General features: G+C 45.1%; 1 protein-coding gene across 1 annotated transcript in view; it reads left to right on the forward strand.

Moving 5' to 3' along the window:
* The window catches only part of PTPRG (protein tyrosine phosphatase receptor type G), a 578,709-nt gene that overhangs the window by 439,573 nt on the left and 115,675 nt on the right, over positions 1 to 23,461 (forward strand). Inside the window, exon 8 of the mRNA XM_047095189.1 lies at positions 5,370 to 5,562. Within this exon, the coding sequence (XP_046951145.1) occupies positions 5,370 to 5,562 (193 nt within the window). The remainder of the gene's footprint in view (positions 1 to 5,369; positions 5,563 to 23,461) is intronic.

The raw sequence follows: 23,461 nt of genomic DNA on the forward strand, positions 1-23,461 counted from the left end.
TTTAAAAATTTATTCATTTTGGGGAGAGGGCAGAGAATGGCAGAGAGATGGGGACAGAGGATCCGAAGTGGGCTGTGCGCTGACAGGCTGACAGCAGTGAACCCAAAGCGGGGCTCAGACTCACGAACCATGAGATCATGACCTGAGCCGAAGTCAGATGTTCAACCGATTGAGCCACCCAGGTGCCCCTAATGTGATTATTTTAAACTAAAACAAGTTAGAAACCAAAGTAATGTTTGTAAATTCCATGACAAAGTACCTGTCACATAATGGGTTGGATGAATATACATTACAAGGGAGAAAGGAGGGAGAAGCAGAGAGAACATCTTAACAGTTGTTGGAAGCATGTAATACAATCCTAGTTCCCACATTCCTCATAAAATAAGACTAATAGTAATGATAATACTACTTAGTGAATATCTACTGTATGCCAGGAATTATTCCTAACACATTATATATAGTAACTCATTTAATAGTAACAAGGACTACATGGGGTAGGTATTGATGTTATCTCTGTTGTACAAGTAAGAATACCAAAACACAGAAACATCAAATACTTTGACCAAAGGTCACCCATGTAGCAAGTAGGAATTGAAAACAGGGTTTTGAACCCAGATAGCAAGAGTAAGAGTTATGAGTTTAGGGCCCCACCATTAGAATAGGAGGCCCTAGAAAGCTTTGAACGGAGGCATGATCTTTTCTAAAAGATCGCTTTGCAGCTGTCAACCAGGTCTAGAAGGGTTGACAGTTTGTCCTGTGGCTTCCGTGTTGGGCATTGCTGCCGTGTGGTACAATCCTAGAGGACACCTTCTCATTGTAGTCTCTGTAAATAGTGTTTCTTATTGTAGTCTCTGTAAATAGTGTTGCTTGGATTCAAAAAGTGGAGGTCTAGGTGGTGGCAGGGCTCCCCTTTATCGAGCGTGGTTACAAAGCCAAGGTAAGGACCGAGGGACAATCTGCAGTGGATTTCTCACCCAGAGTATCACTGTTCACCTGCCAGAGTGAAAACATAGACTCCCTTTGCCAACCCAGGGATCATGGCAGTTCCCACTCAATGGCCAAACATGCCAGATACCAACAAGAGAGGCCACTGGCAACTTTCATTCAATGTAGAGGAATGACAGGGTTCTAGTGAATGCTGCCAACCTACCAAAGGACATTTGATGAGTCTGCTAAGCTTGACTTCCTTTTCCTCTTTTGTGTGACTGTCCAGTGAAGCTATGATCCAAGTGACAGTATAATATCGTTCAGGTCATCAGTTCACTCCGTGAACCGTCACATCCTCCCTTGGAAATCTCTGGGCAAGTTGAGGTAATGACAAGGAAGCTACCGAGCTTTTAAGCCATGGCATGTCATTAAGCTGTAAAAGCAATTTAAGCAAAAGCATTTTTGTGTTAAATTCAGAACCTGCCTCTTACAGTTATATGACTAATTCTTGAGGCATCAGAAATAAACTTTGTAGGAGAACTAAATGCTAGCTGTGAAAGAGGCAAGTCTTCTAGAGAATAAACAAATCTTAGATTGCCAAGACAGTCTCCAAGGCCATCCTTTTCTGGCATCTCAGAGATTATGCTATTTCAGGACAGAAGGCTGCTCTTCCAGAAGATTTCCAGTATACCTTGCTACATATGGCAGCCCGGCCATTAAAAAAAAAAAAAAAAAAAATCACCCTGAGAGTTAAGAAATTCTTCCTTTTATTCAACTCACGTCTCTAAGGCTTTAATTTAAACCAGTTGCCTCTTTTTGGCCTTCTCTGGACATGGAGAAGAGCTGTTCAGCATCTTCCACATACAAGGGCCTTTAATCAAATTACTCCTAACTTGCCTTTTCTTCAGGCTAAACAATTCCACTTCCTTTAACCTTTCCACATGGGATTTATCCTCCATCCTTTTAATCATTTTGGTTGGTCTTTCCCTCGATGGTCTCCAGAGGCTCTTTGTTAATTCCTTCCATGTAATTTTAAGTTATTTTCTCTAAGAAAAACCTGAAACTTTCTCTCACGGGTGGATGTGTTCGGTTCTGATTTAGGCAGTCCTATCAGAAGCATATACATTGCCAGGTTGGGGCAATTTGATTTTTCAATACCTCCAGTTATCTTAGTGGGTCCCATTTGGCAGAGTAAACAGTCCAATTTTCTTAATTTTTCTGGTTTTATTGCCTCTCTCTCTTCACTGTAAATAAAGAAGGAGCATCAGAAGGAAGAGTGGGAAGAGAGGCAATTCTGAACAGCCGCCACATGAGTTATTTAGAAGTTACGTGACCAGCAGAAAACGGGAATAACACCACAGTACCAGGCTACTTTTGCTTCTGGGCTCGTTGAGAGACTGTCCTGACTCTATTACCTCGATGAAAAAGCAGGGAAGGTTTCATGGTTTATTATCACTTTACATTTGCAGGAGAATTGGAGGGGAGGTGGACTGATAGGTGAATCCAGGTACTTAAATGATTTCTCTTGGCTACGGTCACTATGATCATTGCTTTCTCATGCAAAGAGAGTGAGTTTCAGATCAAGCAGGTCAATTTTTGTGACATTCTCTGAAGCAGTTTGAGAAGCACTGGGGTTAGTTCCAGGCCTCGAGATTACCATCCAGAAACCCAGATTGGAGAGGCCTGGCCGGCTCAGTCAGTAGAGCATGTGACTCTTGATCTCAGGGTTGTGAGTTCAAGCCACATGTTGGGCATGGAGCCTACATTAAAAAAAGGGGAAGGGGGCACAGAAAGACACCCGGTCATATTGTTCTTGTTTATTTTACACATTGGTATTGGCCACCTTCTTGTCCCCCAAAGCCTAGGACAGCCACTCAGTGCCCTCTTGGGAAGCATCTAACATCTTTCACGTTGTAATTCTGTCCTAAGAAAGCATTCTGATTTGGTATTCAGGGAGCCAAATGGGCCAGGAAGAGTTCATTCAGTGTCTCTCTTTTTCATTCCATCCCTCAGGCGTTAGTATTTTCCATGGCTGGACGTTTTAGATTAACTTTATTTCTTTGGTGACCAGGATAACTTTCTGGTCCACTGAGAACACATCTCTGTTACCCATTCTCAGCTTCATTTCTCTTATATCATAAAATTGCTTTGTTTTTTTTTAAATCCTTAAAAAAAATCTTTTTAATGTTTATTTATTTATTTTCACAATTTTTTTTAAATTTTATTTTTTATTTTTTTAAAATTTACATCCAAATTGGTTAGCATATAGTGCAACAATGCTTTCAGGAGTAGATTCCTTAATCTTCTCCCATTTAGCCCACCCCACCCCCACACTCCCTCCAGTAACACTCTGTTTGCTCTCCATATTTATGAGTCTCTTGTGTTTTGTCCCCCTCCCTGTTTTTATATTATTTTTGTTTCCCTTCCCTTATGTTCATCTGTTTTGTCTCTTAAAGTCCTCATATGAGTGAAGTCATGATTTTTGTCTTTCTCTGATTAATTTCACTTAGCATAATACCCTCCAGTTCCATCCATGTAGTTGCAAATGGCAAGATTTCATTCTTTTTGATTGCCGAGTAATACTCCATTGTATATGTATACCACATCTTCTTTATCCATTCATCGATCGATGGACATTTGGGCTCTTTCCATACTTTGGCTGTTGTTGATAGTGCTGCTAGAAACATGGGGGTGCATGTGTCCCTTCGAAACAGCACACCTGTATCCCGTGGATAAATGCCTAGTAGTGCCATTGCTGGGTTGTAGGGTAGTTCAATTTTTAGTTTTTTGAGGAACCTCCATACTATTTTCCAGAGTGGCTGCACCAGCTTGCATTCCCACCAACAATGCAAGAGAGATCCTCTTTCTCTGCATCCTTGCCGACATCTGTCGTTGCCTGAGTTGTTAATGTTAGCCATTCTAACAGGTGTAAGGTGGTATCTCATTGTGGTTTTGATTTGTATGTTTATTCTTATTATTTTTTTAATGTTTATTTTTGAGAGAGAGAGACAGAGACAGAGTATGAGCAGGAGAGGGGCAGAGAGAGCCAGAGACACAGAATTGGAAGCAGGCTCCAGGCTTTGAGCTGTCACCACAGAGCCCGATGTGGGGCTTGAACTCACGAACCATGAGATCATGACCTGAGCCAAAGTCGGACACTCAACCAACTGAGCCACCCAGGCGACCCAGTGTTTATTTATTTTTGAGAGAGAGAGAGAGAGATTGAGTGAGCAGGAGAAGGTCAGAGAGAGAGGGAGACACAGAATCAGAAGCAGGTTCCAGACTCTGAGCTGTCAGCACAGAACCTGACGTGGGGCTCAAACTCACAGACCGTGAGATGATGACCTGAGCCAAAGTCAGATGCTTAAAGGACTGAGCCAGCCAGGTACCCCTGAAATTACTTTGTTGTTTTTTTTTTGTTTTTTTTTTTTTTTAATGAACAGAAGATTGATGGCCACAGAAGATCCTTTTTGATAATGGACGTATGATCCTGGAGTCCTGATTATTTTTTCTTCGCTTTTCCATAAAAGTGTGGCCGGTAATCTTGTCGGAAGTGTTTTTTAATAATATTAATGAAAGTGATAGCAGCTAACCTTTACTATGGGCTTACTGGCTGCTAAATAATTTCCAGACATTTTAGTCCTTTCCATAATTTTATAAGATAGCTACTAGTAATAGATGTCTTTTACAGATATGGAAACTTGAGTTACAGAAACCTTTAAGAGTTTGACTATGGTTACCCATCTGGTAAATGGTGAAACTGGGCAGTTTACTTCACAAGCCTTGCATCCAGCAGCTTTAAGCCTTAGCAGCTTTGCTGTGTACTCGATCTCTAGTACGTATGTAAGAAGATGCTTAGTAAGAATTCAGTCACTAGTCTTTATCGAGTCTTAACGTGCCAGGAACTGTTTTAAGCACTGCACACAGATTATCTCATTTAGTCCTGGCACACACCCGATCGGGGTAGATGCTGCTATAATTATCACGACTTTATTGAGGAACACTTGAGGCTCAGAGCAGTTAGGCAACTTTCTCGGGGCCACAGAGTGGTTGAGCTGTGGAGTCAGAATTGCCATCCGGGTAGTCTGGCTCCAGAACCTGCCAGCTTCACCGTAACTTTGAGCTCCTCCCCAGAATACTAACGGTCTTGCCAGGGGGCACAGCAGAGGGACCGGAACTCTTTTCCGAGACCCCAACTAAGAGAGTTCCGTACAGCCCTCCGGTGGAGTGTTCCACTGGTTGGCTGGCACGACAGAAACCGCAGCCAGATAAGCCTGTCGACAGTGACTCCATCAGGCAACCTGGGTCCTGCTGGGCTTGTCCGACTCGGCCTTGGGCAAGTCCTGGCATTTGGTGTTCTTGTCACCCCCACCCACCTTGTACCACTTAGCTTTTCTCATCGGTGGTCTTGTTTTCCCTTCCCTCTCTGGTTCTCGGTTCAGCTCGAGGCTTTTTATTCCATCTTCACTACGGAGCAGCAGGACCATGTCAAGTCGGTGGAGTATCTGAGAAATAACTTCCGACCGCAGCAAGGGCTGAATGACAGGGTGGTGTCCAAGTCTGCGGTCCGCGACGCCTGGAACCATGACATGACAGACTTCTTAGAAAACCCACTGGGGACAGAAGCCTCTAAAGGTATGTTTGGATTACACGCTCTTGCCCAGAGCAAGATTCCTTATCCTAAATTACTTCGAATGAAAAGGAGTTCGGCAACAGCCAAGAGTTGGAACTCGGTATTGAGAGCATATGTTGCTCTGCAAAAAGAGACTTGTCTGGGTGATAAATAGAAGCATTTGTGGCAGTACCTCCCCGGTTAAGTAGCTGTATGTTCAAAACTGCCCTTTTGACTAGCGATGTGTCAGTCATTCTATCGGTATTTTTACCTTGTAACGTCAACACTAACGGGTTAATGTCTACAGAAAGCTTTGGGGTGTCTTACTTTTTACCCGTCTGCCCATTGAGATTGGGATATTGCCTCAATAGCCTTTGACTTGCCCCCAGCACTCCACTCTATGGTGTCCTTACCCACCTCCACACCAGGCAAGACCTCCCTCCCCCTCAGGCTCTCCACCCCTACCAGACATCACGTGGCCTTTTTGAAACCATTATTTTACAGCTTGATTACTGTATCTGATACACATGAGTTTATTGTTTTCAGGCATCTTCCTCCTTTCCATTGCTACATTCTCTTGGGAACTGAAGATATATTTCTCTCCCAGGAGACGAAAAAGTCTGATTCTGCCCTCATGGCTCAACCTCGGGCTCTGTGACTTGTCCTCATTATGACTTAGAGCTCGGGAAACACTCAGAGAATATGGCTAATCCAAGTCCCAATACTTGGGAGGGAGGAAGGAATAAGAAGGAACTTTCTTTGGGTGTGAAGAACTGCCTCTTTCCCAAGCCAGTGCTCTCCTCACAAGTTGTGAGCTTGGGTAGTATGGGAAGGGCTGGTGTCTCTTATCAACACTGGACAGACTGTGGTATTTTTAGTGGGGTAAGTTACACGGGAATGTTTTGTTTTAAGAGTGCCCCCACCCCCAATAAGAAGGACCAGTTTACTGGCATATGACCTTTGTAGGCACATAGGGGGAATTTGTAGGGGGAATGCGATTATATTCCACAAATAACCGCATTGATGTGCACTTTGATGATAAGAATGAGCCCATTTTCCCGGATCATATGTCTGAAAAGGAGCTAAAAGAAGAGGAAAGGGAGCTTAAGAATGTGATCATTTCCTTCCTGTCTGTGTGATTTTGTCTGAGGATGGTGAGAGAAGCTAGTGTGTGGCCAGATCCCATCAAGAAACGCTTGAGATTCAAGTAATTTGGAGCCGACACTTTGTCAAGGGCACCGTTTGTCGGCTGGGAACAATGGGAGGGTTAGGAAGCATGCAAACCTGTAAAACGTCTTAGGTTGGCTGGCATAACAGACCTCACTTGGGCTCATTTTGTTTTTTAACCAAGCTAAAAATAAAACGACCAAACTCAAAAGCTTTTATCCAAGAGAACTTGCTTGGGAAAAGAAGAATCTCTTTGGGATTTTGTGAGAGGTGAATGCCGAGGATGTGTAGGGGATGATGAATTTATATCACAAGTGAATACAAGGTCTGGTAGCTACAGTTGCTGAGGTTATGACAGTTACAAAGTTTTTTGCTAAAAAACAGGCCAGAGGGCACCTGGGTGGCTCAGTTGGTTAAGCCTCCGACTTCAGCTCAGGTCGTGATCTCACAGCTTATGGGTTCAAGTTCTGTGTTGGGCTCTGTGCTGACAACTCAGAGCCTGGAGCCTGCTTTGGGTTTGTTTTCTCTCTCTCTCTCAAAAATAAGTAAACATTAAAAAAATTGTTTTAATGAGCTGAGTTATACGATATATCACCTGTGCAGAGCGAATGCATGGCCCTTACTACCCAAAAAAGTTAGAGAAGATCATGGTTTCTGTCACATTAAATTGTCAAAGGGAGCAAGATCTTCTATGAAATGGACTTTCTCTGAATTTGAGCAGAGCCATGGACCCATCCTTAAATCAGGGAATCAGTTTTTCATTCTACAAGGCTTTGTTGCAATTATCCTAGGGTCTATTGCTTACTCCTAAAACGTGTGACTATTAAAATGTTTTTTGATCGCTGTGGAGGCAGAGAAAGATGTAGGTGCAGTCCTATTTGTTTTTTAGACATGTTATTGGAGTGTAACATACAGAAAAGTGCACACATAACACATACACAGCCTGATGCATGTTCACAAACCGAATACACTAGAATAGCAACACCCAGGTCAGGAGGCTAACACCAACAGCTTCCCAGGAACGTCTCCGTCTCCTTGCTAGTAACTGTCCATTCCCAAGGGTAACCAAGACCATGAATTAGCTTTGCCTGTTGTTCAGTTTCATAGCAATAGAATTATCTATTCTGTCCTTTTTTGTGTCTTGCTTTTTTTTTTTTTTTTTTTTTTTTTTTTTTGCTCTGCAGTGGTTTTGAGGGTCATCTCTGCTGTTCCCTGTAGTTGTGGTTTGTTCTTAACTGCCAAATTTCACTGTGAGACTCCACCTGAATTTATTCATCCACTTTAGTATCCATGAGTGTGTGGATTGTTTCCACAGTTTGATGATGATGAAAATTCTCGACCATGCCTTTTGATCAGCATACAGACATACCTCTCTTCGGTATGAACCTGGGGGTAGAATGGAGGCAGCCTGGAGTACACATACGTGTTCGGATTCGGTTACGTGCCGCTACACGGGGTCCCGGAGTGACTGTATGTACCATGTTCCGCTTCTGGTTGCAGTCTGTCAGGGTTTCCTGGGTTTTTTGATGGGGTAATGTATATGCCGTAAAATCCAGCGGTTATAGATGTACAATTCAATAATTTTTACTAAATGTATAGCTACAGTTATGTAGCTATGTAATCCAGTTTTAGAACATTTTCATCACTCCAAAAAGTTCCTTCACAACCCTTTGCAGTCACTTCTTTCTCCTATCCCCAACTTGAAGCAACCTCTCTCTGATCTGCTTTTATCTTTCACTTACTTGACATAAAGATTTTAAAATTTATCCATGTTATAGCCTGTGTCATGGGCTCATTCCTTTTTATCACTCAGTAACAATAAAACCTATTTGTTTGTTTGTTTGTTTGTTTTTAGTAACAGCTTTATTGAGATTTAATTCACATATTATAATATTTGGCGGGGGGTGTTGTTTTGTTTGATTTTTTTAAAATCTTTATTTGTTTTTGAGACAGAGACAGAGCATGAGTGGGAAAGGGGCAGAGAGAGAGGGAGACACAGAATCCGAAGCAGGCTCTGGGCTCTGAGCTGTCAGCACAGAACCCGATGTCGGGCTCAAACTCATGAAGCATGAGGTCATGACCTGAGCCGACTGAGGCCGACTGAGCCACCCAGGCGCCCCTGACATTCATTTTTTTAAAGTGCGCACTTCACGTAAAAGCTGAGCCTGAGTGGCTCAGTCGGTTAAGCTTCTGACTCTTGATTTCTGCTCAGGTCATGATCTTATGGTTCATGAGTTTAAGCCCCCTGTTGGGCTCCATGCTGACAGCGCTGTGCCTGCTTGGAATTCTTCTTTCTCTCTCTGCCCTTCTCCCACTTGCACTTGCGTTGTCTGTCTCTCACACTCTCTCTCTCTCTCTCTCTCAAAATAAATGAACTTAAAAAAAAATTAAAGTGGGGCGCCTGGGTGGCGCAGTCGGTTAAGCGTCCGACTTCAGCCAGGTCACGATCTCGCGGTCCGGGAGTTCGAGCCCCGCGTCGGGCTCTGGGCTGATGGCTCAGAGCCTGGAGCCTGTTTCTGATTCTGTGTCTCCCTCTCTCTCTGCCCCTCCCCCGTTCATGCTCTGTCTCTCTCTGTCCCAAAAATAAATAAACGTTGAAAAAAAAAAATTTAAAAAAAAAAAAAAAAAAAAAAAAAAAATTAAAGTGTGCCCTTCATTGGTTTTTAGTATATTCACAGAGTTGTGCAGTCGTCACTACTATCTACTTCCAGAACATTATTATCACCCCCCAAACGAAACTCCATACCCAGTAGCAGTCACTCCTTCTTCCCTTTCTTTCTCCTGCCCCGCCCGCATTCCCAGCACATGCAACCACTCATGTGCTTTCTGTCTCTATGGATTTGCCTGTTCTAAATATTTCATACAAACGCAATCATACAATATATGGTTTTTTGTCTCGGGCTTCTTTTAAATGTTTTTTTTTTTTAATTTTTTTAACGTTTATTTTTGAGAGACAGAGACAGAGCGTGAGTAAGGGAAGAGCAGAGAGAGAGGAAGACACAGACTCCGAAGCAGGCTCCAGGCTCTGAGCTGCCAGCACAAAGCCTGACGCAGGGCTCTTACTCACGAACTGTGAGATCATGACCTGAGCCGAAGTCGGACACTTAACTGACTAAACCACCCAGGCGCCCCTATCTCAGGCTTCTTTTAGCATAATAGTTCAGCATACTATTTTCCAGGTTCATCCATGGTGGAATATGTATCAGAATTTTCCATTTTATGGCCAAATAATATATCATTATATGGATATACCACATTTTGTTTACCTGCTGATCAATTGATAGATGTTTGAATTTTTTTCTACTTTTTGGCCATTGTCGGTAATGCTGCTGTGAACGTTCACGTTCGGTCCTTGTGTGGATGTGTGTTTTCAGTTCTCTTGGGTATATAGCCTGGAGTAGGTAACGGAGTCATACGGTAACTCCAGTTTTCAAGTTTGGAGGAACTGCGAACCGATTTTCCAAATCCAGTGCACCAGTTTGCATTCCCATCCGCAGTGTATGGGATTTCTGCACAACCTCACCAACAGGTGCTATGTGTCTTTTTTTACGTTAGCCATCCCAGTGGATGTGAAATAGTGTTGATTTGCATTTCCCCAGTGACTATTGACGTCCCTGTTTGTTTTTAAATGCACATTTCATGGAATCGTAGTCTACATAACCAAATGCTCCTCCTTTTTTATCTCCAAGAAAATTCACCTAATTCCATGGCTCTGTGGGCCAAAAGCCAGGCACAAATACTCGCCGTCAGTAGGCAGCCTAGAGGACTTAGATTGACCTTAGACCTTTGACATGTATGCAGTAAAGAGTCCCAATACACAGGCAGAGTCCCTCTCTCTTCTCTAGTCTTCTGCAAAAAAGATTTCAAAAAGAGACGGATGGTGTTCTGTAATCTTCTGGTAATTAAAAAAATAAATAAATAAAACCTGTCTGATTGGCATTCTCTCTCTGATCACTATTGGAAACTTCCAATGCCTAAGAGAGCTACAGTGTTGATTACGGAGCTGTGCATTTATTGTGCTGTTATTACAGAAGAAGGGAAAATAAATTAATTACAGAAGGGAAGGGTCAGTAAGCTTTCTTTGTTAAGGACCGGATAGAGGCCATTTACTCAGCTCTGCCTCTCTGGCATGAAGGCAGCCATGGACAATATGCAAATGAATGGGTGTAGAAAATGTCTTCCCAAAACATCTTGTTCACGAGAATAGGCAGCGGGCCAGATCTTTTTTAATTTTTTTTAATGTTTATTTACTTTTGAGAGACAGAGAGACAGAGTGTGAGTAGGGGAGGGGCAGAGAGGGACATACAGAATCGGAAGCAGGCTCCCGGCTCTGAACTGTCAGCACAGAGCCTGACACGGTACTTGAACTCACGAACCACGAGATCATGACCTGAGCCAAAGTCAGATGCTTAACTGACTGAGCCACTCAGGCACCCCAGCAGCAGACCAGATTTACCAACTGGTGCTCTAGAGGATGGCTCAAACTAAGGTGGAAAAACTCACTCACAGGCTTAGTTTGACGTAAATATTTTCTGTCTTAAAGATGGCTGTGACCATGATCGTGAGGCATTGGTTGGTTCTATTTTCCCATTCCACTGCAAGACCTTAGGGCCAATTAGATATTTATTGACTCAGTGACCAACCACTTACCAAGTCACCTTAACACCTGGTCATCTTTCACGGCCACGATGTAAGAGAACCTTAGTGAACTGATTATAGCCCTGTACCTCCCTCATTCCCCTGGCTGTGATCATTACCTGGTGTTCATTGAGCAGCACCGTGAGGAGTGCCTGAGTTAATGCGTCCCCATCATGCCCTGCTGTCAGGATGATTGGACATACTGGAACAGAGAAAACAGAATCAAGCTTTTCAGTGCCAGCACTAGATGCATGGCCATGTACAACACCAAAGGAAAGGAGGAAAAGTCATCTCAATATTGTATTGTTGCTGAAGAAAGACTTATAATGGATGTCACCCATAAAAAATATAAAGCTTTAAGTTCCAGTAAATGGAAACAATATTTAGGCTCGGTGGATTGTTCAAGGGACATCCAATTCTCCACTCTGCCCTTTGTCGGTAAATAACTTGGACGGACTTTAGGATTTAATGGGCTGTCATTTCAGTTATTCTGCAGCACATCCCAGACACATGGAAGAACATTCGGTGATTAAGTGCTGAATACTATCTATTGTGAAGACTTTTGGAACAGTGAATGGAGGAAAAATAACTTTCCTTCCAACAACATGAAACATATGGTTTATTAATTTAACGAAACCTGTTCAAACCACAGTGGAATCAAAACCACTTGATCTGATAATTTGATTTGATGGCTTAATTAAAGTGACACTGCCTAATGTAATAAAAGCAAAGGAAATGGTGAGGGCACTGGACTGCCTGTGTGCCCTCCAGTCTCCTGAGCTGATGCCATGTTTTTTGAAGAATGGTCTTTGCTTCTGCTGATGGAGGGATCTCTTTTTTAGCTACATTTTCAATGGTAAAGATTGCTTCCTGTTTTGGTCAAAAGCAGTTTTTAAGAACATATAGGACTGTGTGAGAATGTCTCAGTAAGTAGCCTATTTTAAATCCGAATACGTTGAGAAAGAGCATCACATTACCCACCCAAATTAGCAAACAAAGAAGTAAAGCCATGATTGCTCTTAAAAAGTTTGACATTGAAAGTTGTGGGGTTTTTTGCTATTTTGGGAGAAAATATTAATATTCTATTTTCAGTTTAATCATTTCTACATACCAAATTAATGAGCTTGAATTACTTTATCTTATTAAAAGAAGCTCTGACACGGGCATTAAATTCCTTTGTACACAGCTGTCCTCCCAGAAACTGTTCCAAAAAGTTATCTTGTTACTTCCAGAAATTTCCAGCGCAGAAAAGTGCTAAGAAAAACACATTCTTACACTTTAAAAAATGGAGTGTTTTTAACCTCCTTCTTTTAAAAATAACTATCATTAACCATTACTTTTTAACCTGAGAAGTGATTAAAAAAGAAGGCAAAAAAGTAGGGCTGTTTTTAGGATTCTCCAGCATCCGAGGTTCTCATACTTTTGAAGGTCATGCCCATGCTGTCTCAGACATTTTTACATGCTTAGGCATCCCATGATTACTGTCACTTTATGTAAATATGTAAAGGGTTGGTACCAGTTGCCTTTGATTGGTTGACATGAAGTTGATATTTGTAGCCATTTAATGTAGCATTGACTACTTTTGCTTACGTAGCCAGTGAATTTCTTTCCATATGTTAGCCATCTTCATCCACCTTTGGGGAGCTTGTTGACTCTAGAAGCCAAGCGCCAGAAGCACCTGTGGTTAAGCAGGCTATGTGGGTTTCTTTTAATGTTCATTTATTATTTATTTTTGAGAGAGAGAGAGCACATGCACACTCATGTGTGTGCATGAGCAGAAGAGGGGCAGAAAGAGAGGGAGAGAGAGAATCCCAAGCAGACTCTATGCTGTCAGCACAGAGCCCGACACAGGGCTTGAACCCACAAAATCTTGAGATCATGGCCTGAGCCAAAATCAAGAGTCAGACACTTAACCCAATGAGCCCCCCAGCTGCCCCAATATGTGGGGGTTTTTATGTGCCAAATGTTAGGCTGGCTTCTTCCGTTCATATGTTGTTTTAATCCTGAAAACCATCTCGGCCACTTTTTATTTCACTTTTCATTTATCAAATATTCATTGATCATGTACAATGAACAAGTTCTAGGCACTAGAAATAAAGGTAACAAGGGAGAAGGGTCCCTCATCATGGTCCTTATGTTTTAATGTGGAGAAAGAAATAAACAAGTCAGCTGACAATGATAAAGCTTCAGTGTTCTGAGGATCAAATTAGGTAGTATTCTAAGAGTAGTAGAGTGTGGGGAGGCATTGGGGATGAGATCTTCCCTGGGTAGGACACAAGGTGATAAGGAGCCAGCCCTGCAAAATTCTCAGAGGGAAAGGTCATTTGTGAAGGCTCTGAGGCATGGGAACCAGCGTGGAGAGATGGGCAAGGGTCAAGTCTGGAAAAGACTTCTCTTGGTATTCGTATGGCAGTGGGAAGCCTTTGGAGAGTTTGAAGAAGGGCTGTGGAATGATCCGAACAGGTTTTTAAGCCTGTCTCTCTGCTATGTGAAAAATGTTTGCAGAAGGCTTAGGATATAACTTGTAAGACCAAGAGGTGACAAATAGACATATTCCCTGCAGGATAACAGTGGTTGCATGACGGTGATCCTGGTAGAGGTTGAAGTGATCCATTGGGAATGGATTTTGGAGTAGAGCCTCTGAGATTTACTAATCGTTAGGATGGAGATTAGGTGGGGGTGAGCAAAAAAGAGAAACACACTCTTGTGTGTTTTAACACATGTGAGGGTTCTGAGACTCAGAGCAAGGAAGCATCCAGAGCCTCTCAGCCAGGAAGTGGGAGAGCTGAGATGCGAACCAGGATTTTCATATGTCCAAATGCAGCAGTCTTTGCAGCAAGGGATTTCCAGCTTCAAAATGAATCTACAAGCAGTGGCCTCTTTGTTTTAAATGTCATGAGGTGGCTTGAAAACACAGTGTATTACTCCCTCTCTGAACAAAAGAGCTTCAAAAATAAACATTCTTGTGGGGATTGGGTATTCTTCCTAAACATCGGGTTTATCATCCTAAAAGAAATCACTGGGCTCTGTCTTTATCTGCTTTGCTTGTTTTGGTGGGTTTTCTTTGGTGTTTAGGGCATAGGCTACTGAGGCTTTGATCACAGGGTTATTCCCTGGGTGGGTCAGTACACCCGCTTGATCTGGATGGTAGGGCCTCCTAGGCTGAGGGTGTTGTGCATCATTGGATCAACAGAGCCTGACACAGTACCTAGGACATAGTGGGTGGATAGTCATCTTTCGCTCATGAAAGGAATGAATGAATGAATGAACGAATGAATGAATGAATGAGACAATATAAAGTGATGGGTAAAAGTATAGATTTTGGAGTTCAGCAAACCTGGACTCAAAACCATTTACTCTCGTGCATGCTTGCTCAAGTTAATACCCAAGTCTTGGCTTCTTTTTCTGTAAAATAGAAATAATAATCATAATCCCCTCCTTGGCTTTGACCTTTAAAATGAAATAATTTAGGGAAGAAAGAGTATAGAGCCTGCAGTGGGAGGTTCTCTGCAAATAATTATACTTTCTTGTCTGTAGGTCAGCAGTGGCTTCTTTGGATGCTCAGGACAAACTATTATATGTGACATGATCACCGGAGAACACATTTCAAAATAAGGGGACCAGGCTCTCTTCCTGGTACAAATGCAAACCCAGGCTGCTGGAATGTCTTCACACCTTTCCAGTGAAATCCACAATCCTTACACGGTGCCCGTCCAGGCCCCCTCTCCAGCCCCATCTTGCACTTCATTTCCCTTGGCGTCCTGCATATCAGTTCACCCCCACACCCAGTCCCAACAGCCTGTACCCCTTCCCTCACCTCTGTACCTAATCCACCCCTCCTCAGCCTCCATAGCCCAGCTGTAGGGTACCTTCCCCATGGAAGTTTCCTGACTGCCTTGGTCCAGCTGCTTGTAACAGGGTGTCAGTCCCTTTCTCTTTCACACTTATCTCAGTTGGAGTTTTACATTAAGTTGTATGTTTCTCCCCCTAACGTCTAGCTCTTTTTATTTCTTTTTTGCTAGAGAGGGTGCAGTGCTCACTGTTGGCTCCTCAATCAGTATTTAACTAGATGGGTGGATGGATGGAAGATTGGATGGGAGGGGGGTGGGAGGATGGATGAATGGGTGGATGGATGGGAGGAAGGGTGGGAGGAAGGATGGATGAATGGGAGGATGGATGAATGGGTGGATGGATGGAAGATGGGATGGGAGGGAGGGTGGGAGGAAGGATGGATGGGAAGGAGGGTAGGAGGATGGATGGATGGATGGATGGATGGATGGATGGGTAGATGGATGGGAGGATGGATGGGAGGAAGGGTGGGAGGAAGGATGGATGGATGGATGGGAGGATGGATGGGAGGGAGGGTGGGAGGAAGGATGGATGGATGGATGTATGGATGGATGGGTGGATGGATGGAAGATGGGATGGGAGGGAGGGTGGATGGATGGAAGAATGGATGGGAGGAAGGGTGGGTGGGTGGATGGATGGATGGATGGATGGATGAGTGGATGGATGGAAGAATGGATGGGAGGAAGGGTGGGAGGGTGGATGGATGGATGGATAGATGGATGGATAGATGGATGGATGGAAGATGGGATGGGAGGGAGGGTGGATGGGAGGAAGGGTGGATGGGTGGATGGATGGATGGATGGGTGGATGGATGGAAGAATGGATGGGAGGAAGGGTGGGAGGATGGATGAATGGGTGGATGGATGGAAGATGGGATGGGAGGGAGGGTGGATGGATGCAAGAATGGATGGGAGGAAGGGTGGGTGGATGGATGAATGGGTGGATGGATGGAGATGGGATGGGAGGGAGGGTAGATGGATGCAAGAATGGATGGGAGGAAGGGTGGGTGGATGGATGAATGGGTGGATGGATGGAAGATGGGATGGGAGGGAGGGTGGATGGATGCAAGAATGGATGGGAGGAAGGGTGGGTGGATGGATGGATGGATGGATGGATGGATGGATGGGAAGGAGGGAAGGATGATTAGATGGACTAAGCTAATCCTTACATGCCAGGTGGCCAGGAATTAAAGGATTCTTACCACAAGGGTTGGTACAATTGGAGCATTTATGATCTAGGCCAGGCTAGGTCCTCTAACAGGAGGAGCATAGCTAGACATTGACATTTGATGTAGGATTCCACACCCCCCCCCCACCGGCCCTGAAATCAGAGAGGCCCCTGAGATTTGGGAAGCCATCTCCTGCTTTGACCATAAACTATTTGGATGGAAGTGTTCATCTCAACAAAACATGGACAGAGGGCTTTCCTCTCCGTCCCGAGAAACAAGCACTCTACCCACACCTAAAAGCAGAGAACGGTGGCACTTAACATGGCAGGCACTCGTGTCAAGATGCTTCCAGCACAACTGCTGTTATGGCTTGAGAGCTAGTGAGCGGATACTGGTAACAGACACCAGGGGCTGTCTGTCGTTTTCACACTTTATAAATATTACCTAATTACTTAATCCTCTCTGTTTCCAGGCAGATAGGCATAGTTTGATCTTAAAGGCCAACTTAGCAACCCTCCTACAGCTTCAGCTTTTCTTTGCTCTCTAGAAAAATCTTCCCTGACATTGTGTTTATTTGTGTGGACACTGTGGAGCTTGTGAACAGTAATCTGGAAATTAATAAAGGCCACCAGCATCCTTCCTCCCAGAGCGACAAGCTTCCCCTTTCTGTCACTAACTAGCATTCACAGCCCGTGAAGCATGAGGCTCCGAGGTGTTTGCGAGCATCTCCGTGGAGTCACAGAAGGAATGTAGTGGGGAGACAGACTTTCTTCCCCATCCTTCCCACTGACTATTCCACAAACAAACATGCTTTAGTTGAGGCTGTTTCTTCTCAGATACAAGGAACGTGGGCAGAACCCTTGGATTTCTCGGGGTGTAAGAAACCTCTTACCTCCCCAGTCCCTGGGTCCTGATAATCAAAGATCACGTGTAAAGGCACAGTAGTGAGAGGCTTCCTGTGGAGGCGTCTTTTTCTGTTACTTTCCTGACATAGCCAGTGGTCCTTCTGGCTGTGGGCTTCACTCCTGGGCCCTCTCTTGACTGGCTTTGTGATTCCAAAGCAATGGTCTGAGCAGTTGTAATGAGCGTCTTGGCTGTGCCATTTCAAATCTGTGTCTATGATGAAAAGATGCTACCTACACATCTGACACTAAATGTTAATAGGTATCATCAAGTGTGTGGAGCCCTGTGGTTTCTATGCTTATGGGCTGGCGTCAGCAAAGCCTTCTCAGTAAGGAGTGTACCAATCACTTAAAACTGTTGGTTCCCGCAACCAGCTAGAAGCCTGGTCTCCTCAGGGCATGTGGATCCTTACGCCAAGGGCAGCCAAGAGACCGGGTAGCTTAGTCCTTCCTGTGTGTTGAAGAGGTCATTTCCCCCTGGGGTGCTACCTGTTCATAGCCTGGTCTCTCTCTCCTTGTAAGTGGCAGGCTCCCTGTTCTCCTCTTGGTCCTCTTGGCCAGGCTCACCAGTGGCTACTTGAGGCCAGTGCCCAGGTCTGGGAGCCCCTGGTGCCATCCCACAGAGGACCGTCCTAACCACATGGCCAGTTGGTGCAGATGCCACATCTGGGGTTTGAAATGAGGTTGAAAGCCAAACAGTGGAGCTCATGCCCTGAGCCAGAACTGAGCTCAAATAAGAGAAACAGATGCCAAGGAAGAGTCAGAGATTTAAAGCGTCGGAAATCAACGAGGCCATAACAGCATTTCAGTGATAGGAAGTAGGAGGTCAGGCCAGAGAAAACCCAGCTCCAACACTTTTGTTCCCCCTAGAGCTGCACACTGGTAATCTGGTGCAGACCTCCATCGGGAGCCCAGGACTAGAGCAGGGCAGAGGGAGAAGCGAGAGTTAAGTGGTACTGTGTGGAAAGGATGCTGTGCTCAATTCAAGTGGGACAGGTCCACTTTGCCCTTTTGGCAGGAAATCACAGCGTCTTACACTTGAAAGGGAGGGAAGTACCTGGAGTCTGGTCTCCCACCCAGTGTCTGAGAAGCTGCTGTTGTCAAGTGGAGCTGGGAATATGCATCATTCTGAACTTTGCCGCCTCCCTTAGCGCCAAGCTGAACAATGCTTTTTCCTGCATAGGACATGGACACCTCCCATGGCCTTTAAACTCTCAGAGGAAGAGGGATATCACATAGGAAAAAAGACTCCGAGGAGGTGGGAGAGGTCGGGAACAGCATAATATGGGAAAGTCAAAACCGCGTGCTTGGAGGACTGGAGAATTGAATTTCTCCTTCTGCCTTCCGGAACACTGGCTGCTGCCGTTGTATTTTGAGCGTGTGGCTCTGTTACATGCACAGCAGAGACAAGCTGATGGGATAAGAATGCTTGCGAATTTGCTGTCTTCCACGGTAGTTCTGCCTAATACTCAGTTGGTGGCTGAGAAACTGACTTGCATGCCAGGGCTCGTTCATGGGAACGGAGGGGATGTCATTGGGTGGTGTGGAAAAGAATTCCACAGATACAATAGAAAAATTTGCTCTCCCTCCTGCTTAGGGGAAACCCAGTTCTCTACCTCCTGTGTGTGTGTGTGTGTGTGTGTGTGTGTGTGTGTGTGTGTGCGCGCCTCTTACTTTTACACAGAATACCTTACTTTGGGCACTTCGGGTCACCAAATGTGGGGTGGCTTTTCCCCAATCAGTCAATTCTGCGACACCAGCTAGATGTCCTACAAACTTAACTCGGTTCTGATGCTGTCTACCTGGAGATACACTGTCAGATCCCACAGATTGAGGGCTCAGTCCCAAGAGATACACACACCCCACTTCAGATGCCAGTCACAAGTAGTAGATCCCCAGGTTACCCATAGCTTCTGTCCAACTTGGCTTCAAATCACAGGTTCCTACTACCCCCTCTTTGGTTTGATTGATTTGCTAGAGTGCCTCTCTAGGGGAAACACCTAATTATGCTTACCAATTTATGAAAGCATGTGATAAAGGATAGAGATGAGCAGCCAGATGAAGAGATACATAGGGTGAGGCCTGGGAGGGTCCCCAGTGGAGGAGTTTCTATCCCAGTGGGGTTAGGAGCATGTTATGACTTAGATGTTCACCAGAGTATCAGGAGCCCTCTGTCAGGGATGAGGTCAGAAACAAACGTTAGAACAAGAGATCCTCTCAGTGCTCTTACCACTTGGAAAGTTGCAAGGGTTTTAGGAGCTCTGTGTCAGGACCCAGGGGTAGAGACGAATGTACATGTTTTCTGTTATCTCGCAACAGGTTACTGTTTGCTTTAGTTAAGACACCATAGAATGTCGGGGCCACTGTGCCCCTGAGTCTCTCACCTCATAAGAAAGTGGCCGTCCAGCAAAGTCTGGCCTCTAGTGAGACCCACCCAGGGGTGAACTCTGGCTCCAACGCTACTAGCTTTGAGACCTGGTCTTGGACCATTCTCCTCATCCCCTACTTGCCAGCCCTACTAGTTTTCTTTCCAATTTTCTAACTGCAGGGCCTTTGCACAAGCTGTGTTTTTTATTTTTTTCTGTTTGACGTATCTATGCCTCCTTCCTTCCTGTTCACTTCATAAACCCTACTCTTGTTCAGATTTCAGTCCAAACATCACTCTTCTCAGTAAATCTTTGCTAACCCATCCCCCAAACCTGGGTCAGGGTCCCTTATTAAATCTTTGTGCAGAATAATGTTTTTGTAGTTACGTTTAACCTGTGAATGCCATGGACCCTTCAGCCATCTGGTGAATCCCATAGACTTCTTCTCATATTGATGGTTTTTAGATGCATAAAATAAAGTAAAATAGATTACCAAGGAAGCCAATTATCCTCAGATATTATCAAAAAAAAACTAATTATAATATAGTAATTTATCTGCTTCTTGATGAAGGCATTAAATTATAAAATCTAGCAGCAGGTCTAATAACCATTGTAATTTTGAAATAATAATGAGCATGAGGAAGATTTGAGATATTGGCAACAACTGTAATCTAGCAGAAATAGATCTGTGATTTCTATTGGTGATGTCCCCCAGGTCCTGCTAATTACTACTACTATACTTTGTTGCCAGCATTTGAAATGGAAGGAAATGCTAAATTTTAGATAGAGATCAGTGAAAATAAAAGTATATTTTTTCCCATCCAAGTTCCCAGATTTCTGTGCATTCTATCTAGAGCCACTAAGAAGCCCTAAATTAAGAACTCTCTTTTAGGGGGATTAAGTGGTTGATGTGTTTCTCCCTCTGGGATGTAATCTCCAGGAGGTCAAGGACCATGTCCACTTGTGTTCACCTCTATCCCTAGTTCCTGGTCAGTGTCCTGGTGCATAATAGGTGCTCAGTAAATATTTAACAGTAGCGATTTCTTATAGCACACTTTCTATACATCAGTCAGCACGTGCTTGTGCATTTCCTGCACTTACCCAAAAGCTTCACCATGTGTTACCCAAGACTATACAGCTGGTCTGTCTAGAACCAAAGCAGTCTGCCTCCAAAGTGAAAAAGTGAATGGATGACCATTTTGGATCTCTGATTCTAAAACAGGGGTAACATGGGGCACCTGGGTGGCTCAGTCGGTTGAGCATCTGACTTCGGCCCAGGTGATGATCTCACAGCTCGTGAGTTCGAGCCCCCTGTCGGGCTCTGTGTTGACCAGCACAGAGCCTGGAGCCTGCTTCGGATTCTGTGTCTCCCTCTCTCTCTGCCCCTCCCCTGCTCATGCTCTGTCTTTCTCTCTCACACACAAATAAATAAACAGAAAATAAAATAAAAACAGGGGTGTAACGATGGAGCCAGGGGCCCCATAGAATTACAGAGAGGATTTCATGACATGGTTTGTGAAATACACTAACTCAGCCCAGCGCCAGGCTCATCAGATAGGACTTGTTATACTGCAATGGCAGCACCGAAACGCACAGAGTAAAGGCCCTGGTGGTGGACAGCTTGCACCACCCCACATAGTTCCAGCATCCCCATGATGGTTTGGGGGACCACAAATGTAGGCTGCATTTCTGATAGGGAGAGTGGGGATTGGGCTCCATCCATCCATTCATCCATTCTCAAAGGAGTTGGAAGCTGCTCTGGAACTTGTCAAGAGACCCTACACTCTCATGTGTCATTGAGAACAAGGAGGGGAGGGGAAGGGGAGTGGAGGAGGAAGTCACAGCCCTGAGGCTGCAGTAGCCACGCGTCGTGCCTGTGTGCGACCAGTTTCACCTCTTAAGCCTTGAATAGCCCTCCTGACTTTTTACTACCATCTCGTAGAAGAGAGAGCCGATGTGGGAGGTGTCTGTGGATAGGACATACATGAGCTTCCCGTCGCTCACCCACTCTGGTTTGGAATCAGACAGACTGGGTTCCAGTTCTCAGCCCTCCTCCCTCTCTGTGGCGTTGGCCCAGCCCGGTGACTTGGTGTCTCTGGACCCCGTGTCCTCATTCATCTTTAACGGGGAGAATAATTGAACCCACCTCTTGGATTCAGTTACGCATGCATGGGTTATCAAGATGAAGGCGTGGAGCCTGGCCCTCGCATGTGCTTGGCAGCCGGCAGCTCCAAATGGACATTATTCGGATGCCATAAAACCCAAAAATGCCAGAGCTAGGGCTCTGCTTTAATTTCATCCTTCCCGGTTCTGCCACTTTGGCCAAACAGTTTCTCATTCATAAGCCCTTGGTGAGGGCAGGGGAGGTGACACCCCCAGAGCACCAAGATACTGGGTTTGAAGTCCTACATAGCCTGCTTTGGGGGATTTGTGTTTACCTAGACCTCTTTGATTCAACCCTTCAAAAAGAAAACTCCTTCCCTGAGGCCATTTCTTTGGAAATTTCCCCTAAAGGACTCCATATTCAAGGGTTCTTGAGCTGGGCTGGGGCGATAAAGAAATGACAGGCGCTTAAGCTGTCAGAGGCGAGGCCCCATGGCTCTGTGCCACTTGAGTGCGTCCCTTCTGCTCAAGAGGACATCGTACTACTGTCCGCTCTCCCTGCCTGGCAGGTCCCTGGGGCAGGGATCTTGAGACCCTGTGATCCTCAGCCGGTTTGGGCTAAGCTGGTACCACCCTGTGTGGTAGAGCATGCCACAGAGTCCCCCTGCCTCAGCCCCCGGCCCCAGGCAGCTGTTTCATTTCTGTTGAAAACATCATGAAATAGTGCATCTGTACCACGTTGCTGTGTTTTGAGCAGTGCTGCCCCTTTGATTCCTGATCAGTAATCAGCCTATTGCCTCGGGCGTGAAACTCAGGGTGGGAGGGGGGGTGCAGGGAGGAGGTCCCTCAATAGTTTCAGGCCCTTGCAAGTTACCACCGACCTCGAAACAGAGCCTGTCACATTAGTTTATCAAACACCCAGAATGAAAAGGGGTGGGGGTGGGAATGGGGGAAACTACCATTTTGTAAGAACCACTGAGAAGATATCCTTGACATTGATTTAGAATCAGAGGACCTTGGGTGCTCTGCTAAGAAGCCTCTTCATTATTTAACGAAGTCTGGGATCATAATTAAAGGTGGTTGAGAACGAAGGCAGAAATTCTCAGAGCTGGCACCGAACATCATCCGAGCTGCCTGTGAAAAAGCAATCAGACATAATCAGGCCCCCGAGAAGGGGAAGGGTGGTGTCGGGAGCACCTCACAGGGGAGTATTTGTTTAGAGAGCTGGGTGTGGTACCTCCCCCATGGTTAACAGGCTTCGATTTTGTGTAAAAGACGACTGGCCGACTCCCTGTGTTAGGTGCAGTTTGCCATGGCCATTGTCAAGGGTGCCGGGCTGGGCGCCTGTTGCGTGCCTAGGACCGTGCTCCTGGTGCTCGTTTTAGACCAGGGGAAAACTCACCTGGCCTTGGGGGCCCGGCAGCTGTGGGTGAAGTGAGCTGGGCCAAGGCCGTGGGGAGAGGCAGGGATTGGGGCAAAACTGAGCACACACACCCCCACTCTGCAGGGGAGGCTGCTGTGGTCTTCATGTGGATGGAGACTCGATATAAAAATCCAGCTGTGCATGTAACATAGGCCAATTTTTAAAAATGTTTATTTTTTGGGGGGGGGGGACAGAGCGTGAGAGGGGGAGGGGCAGAGAGAGAGAGGGAGACGCAGAATCTGAAACAGGCTCCAGGCTCTGAGCTGTCAGCACAGAGCCCGATGCGGGGCTCGAACTCACGGGCCG

This window comes from Lynx rufus, unplaced genomic scaffold, assembly GCF_022079265.1.
Source record: "Lynx rufus isolate CCGP_SWC_20201006 ecotype Redwood Valley unplaced genomic scaffold, mLynRuf1.p SCAF_4, whole genome shotgun sequence".
NCBI lineage: Eukaryota > Metazoa > Chordata > Mammalia > Carnivora > Felidae > Lynx > Lynx rufus.